The 4093-nt window shown below is 48.1% G+C and overlaps 1 protein-coding gene across 1 annotated transcript in view; it reads right to left on the bottom strand.

Moving 5' to 3' along the window:
• The window catches only part of SKAP1 (src kinase associated phosphoprotein 1), a gene marked incomplete at both ends in the record, with an annotated part of 16959 nt that extends 14625 nt beyond the window's left edge, over positions 1–2334 (bottom strand). Inside the window, 2 exons of the mRNA XM_009069539.1 lie at positions 1486–1569; positions 2254–2334. Coding sequence (XP_009067787.1) covers positions 1486–1569; positions 2254–2334 — 165 coding nt within the window. The remainder of the gene's footprint in view (positions 1–1485; positions 1570–2253) is intronic.
• Positions 2335–4093: the final 1759 nt, after the last annotated feature.

The raw sequence follows: 4093 nt of genomic DNA, 5'->3' as shown, positions 1-4093 counted from the left end.
CCCTATATCAAGGTTTCAGCCCTATGGATTTCAGCCTTATATCAAGGTTTCAGCCCTATATGAGGTTTCAGCCATACCTAAGGATTTCAGCCCCATGTGAAGGTTTCAGCCCTATGTAAAAGTTTCAGCCCTATATAAAGGTTTCAGCCCAAAGGATTTCAACCCTATATAAAAGTTTCAGCCCTACATGAGGGTTTGAGCCTTACCTAAGGATTTCAGCCCTATATAAAGGTTTCAGCCCAAAGGATTTCAACCCTATATAAAAGTTTCAGCCCTACATGAGGGTTTGAGCCTTACCTAAGGATTTCAGCCCTATATAAAGGTTTCAGCCCAAAGGATTTCAACCCTATATAAAAGTTTCAGCCCTACATGAGGGTTTGAGCCTTACCTAAGGATTTCAGCCCTATATAAAGGTTTCAGCCCTATGTTAAGGTTTCAGCTCTATGGATTTCAGCCTTATATATAGGTTTCAGTCCTACCTAAGGATTTCAGCCCCATATAAAAGTTTCAGCCTTATATAAAGGTTTCAACCCAAAGGATTTCAGCCTTATGTAAAAGTTTCAGCCCCACCTAAGGATTTCAGCCCTACCTAAGGACTTCAGCCTTACATAAGGATTTCACCCCTACATAAGTTTCATCATCCAGCCCAAGTTTCCTTCACCCTGATATCTTCTGGAGACCACTTGGCAGATGACAACAGCTCATCCTCCTCAAACCCAACCAAATCTCCCCCCTTGGCTCAACTCCACCTCTGCCAGCAGCTCATGCCTTGCACACACCCTTGGAAGCTTATTTGGAATGAAAAATGCCCAGACCTTGAGCCAGAGGCTGTGGAAGAAGGACAAAGACCCATCTCCATGCCTCACACCCCTCTGGAGTGATTCCCATCCCAGCTGTAGGGCTGGAGGTGGTTTGTGTGGCATCCCATGGTGTGTTTCTGGCTGGGTGGAGGAGAGGAAACCCATCCATCTCCTCATGCCAAACTCTGCTGGAGATATTAGCTGTCTGTTTATATGGACCTGATGGAGCATGACTGCAGAATATTTCCAGACACTGCCACGTGGATTATATAGAGTCACTCAGGGGGTTGAAGCCCAGCTGAAGGCTAATGGAAACCTTGCTGTAGCATTTTATTACACACAGCTCCATCCCTGTGCCTCTTTTCTCTTCTTTCATGCCCACCAAGGTGGGGTTTTGTTTTAGGGGGGAGGGGGAAAAATTAAATCAAGCTGAAATCTCCTTTTCCAGCACCTCCACGTGTTGCCTTGATGGGGCATTACAGACTTCCCATGGTTGGATATTATCTTGTCCTCTATCAAAGGATGAAGAACAGGATATTATTCTCTTTTCCCTTTTTTTTCCTGCCCAGGGTCTAGATGATCCATTCCAACCCCTTAACAGCCTATGACTCTTTCCTAGCTCTGTCCATGCCCTGAGCCACCTCCAATCTGGGAACCATATCTAGATATCTCTTCCATCACTTACTTTTCTCACTGTTGTAGTAGTAGAAGTTCCTTTTCTTGAGGACACACCACCTCTTCTGCCACTCTGACCCAAAGAAACCGTGGTCTGGGAAGAAAAGAGATGGCAAAAGAGTTCAAAATAGTCAATTTTTATAGGAGTCAGATGGATGTGATGCTCATGGGAAGAGAACAGAGCTTGGGGGTAGAAAGAGAGTTTATTAAAGGATAGATTATATTGACATGTGACATAAAATAGTCAACTGGAGGAAGCTCAAGAACACCCAGGGCCAGTTCTAAGCTCAGCTGATGGCCATGAGGATAAAGAAGGAGCTGTTCCTGCCTCTTCCCACCTGTCATACAGTAAATAAATCAAGCTAAAATGAGAGTGATGAGAAAATCATTTGTAGCTTTCACAAGGGTTGGGGAAAAATCAAGATAAACCTCCCAGTCCTTATCTCAAGCCACTAATGGGTGTGATTCTCTGAAGTCTTTTGGCCTCACTGGGGTTGCTGGTTAGGAGGACACATTTTGCCTTGGAGGATTTGGGAGCTGCTGCTTAATTCCATTTCTGGGGGTTAATGCTGGTGCAGTTTGATGAGCTGCTAAAGAGAACCAAGCCAGGCTGTGCCTCTCTGTGTGTGTGATGCCTCAGAGCAGCCTGAAAGGTTCTGTGTGGCCAAAGCTGCAGGGAGAAATGGCTTTTTCCTGCTTCTTTTTCACCTGAAAACTTCAATTCTGGGTCATTCTGAGGGGACATCCCCAGGGGAGATCCTCTGGTGTCAGGTCTTACCTCGGGACCTCTTCTCCAGGTATCCTTGCTTCAAAATGATCCCTGTGTCTTGGATAGGTTTTGGTGGCATCTCCTCCAGTCCTACAGGGAGCAAAGCAAAGACAAACCTTAGGATTTTCCATCCCCTTTCAGCACATTTTCAGCCTTTTCCTCTGCAGGAGAAGCCTGGGAAGGGCAGACCAGGGGTTAGGTGTGGAATTCATGGTCTATCATCATGTCCCCAGCTATTCCCAGAATAAGGAACAGGTCTCAGAATCAGAGAATTATGGGGTTGGATGGAGATTAGAGATCTTCCAGCCCCAACCCTCTGCCCTGGGCAGGGACATCTCCCACCAGAGCAGGTTGCTCAAGGCTTTATCCACCCTGGCCTGGAACACTCAAGTCCTCAAGGACACCAGGATCATCACTCAAAAGGCTACAGAGACCCTTCCTCAGAGAGCTAAGGCTGATGCTGCTCCAGGGGCTGATGCTCAGCCCTTCACCCCCAGCTAAAGCTCTCTGGATCCCTGAGCCTTCAGCAGCAGGAGCATCTGCTCAGGTTTCTGGACTTGGAAAACACAATCCCTTTGACCCATGTCTAGTGTGGACCACAACACTTCATCCCAGGCTGAAGGACAGACCCTGCAGGGCTCTGCCACTCACTGATGGCCACATCTCACCCCCAAACCCATCATGGTCAGGACATCCCTGGGCAACCTTGCAGTCTGCCAGCCCAGCAGATCCCAGCATTCTGGGCCAGTTGGATGAGGCTTTGGACAACATGGGTTGATATCTGTCAGCCCAGCAGATCCCAGGATTCTGGGCCAGTTGGATGAGGTTTTGGACAATGTGGGTTGATATCTGCCAGTCCAGCAGACCCCAGGATTCTGGGCCAGTTGGATGAGGTTTTGGACAATGTGGGTTGATATCTGCCAGTCCAGCAGATCCCAGGATTCTGGGCTAGTTGCCCCAGCAGATCCCAGCATTCTGGGCCAGGTTGGATGAGGTTTAGGACAATGTGTGTTGATATCTGCCAGCCCAGCAGATCCCAGGATTCTGGGCCAGTTGGATGAGGTTTAGGACAACATGGGTTGATATCTGCCAGCCCAAAAGATCCCAGGACTTCAGTCCAGCAGATCCCAGGATTCTGGGCCAGGTTGGATGAGGTTTTGGACAATGTGGGTTGATATCTTCCAGCCCAGCAGATCCCAGGACTTTGGGCCAATTTTGAGCAACCTGTGCTAGTGGAAGGTGTCCCATGGCAGAGGGTGGAACTGGATGATGTTTAAGGTCCTTCCAACCCAAACCAGTCCATGATTCTATGATCTATAATGGGATTAGAGTCCTCCCTGTGCTCCCTCCTCCCAGACCACCAGCTTGGCATCCACACACAGCCGAAGGCACCTACCTGGCACAAACCCTCTCAGGCTTTTCTCTAGCAACACTGAGCCTTATAAGAACACACATTGTCTCCTCAAAAACATAAAAAAAATAAAACCCAAACCACCTCAATCCCTTTAGCTAACGCAAATCTAAATGTCATTTTCTGGGACATGTATAATTATGATGTGCCAGTGCTGCTGGTGCCCAGGGAGACCCTGTGAGTCTGAACAGCACATTAACGTGCCCAACACCAGCTCTGTGATCCTGCTGGCAGAAGCATAAAAAATGCTTGAGTGGAAGTTTTATTTAGATGTTAAGATTGCAGGCCCCAGCAGGGAGACAGAGGCAGCCCCAGCGAGAGCACATCAGTGCCAGAGCTGCAATTCAATTACCCAGGGGGGAAGGAAGGAGCTGCAAGTGCTGCTTCGCTTCTTTAATCTCATTGACTTGCAGTACATTCTCAGCACGAGGCTTCCCC

Source organism: Acanthisitta chloris, unplaced genomic scaffold, assembly GCF_000695815.1.
Source record: "Acanthisitta chloris isolate BGI_N310 unplaced genomic scaffold, ASM69581v1 scaffold6492, whole genome shotgun sequence".
NCBI classification, from domain to species: Eukaryota; Metazoa; Chordata; class Aves; order Passeriformes; family Acanthisittidae; genus Acanthisitta; species Acanthisitta chloris.
Note: the sequence above shows the minus strand (reverse complement) of the source record. Positions and strands in the feature narration are given on the sequence as shown.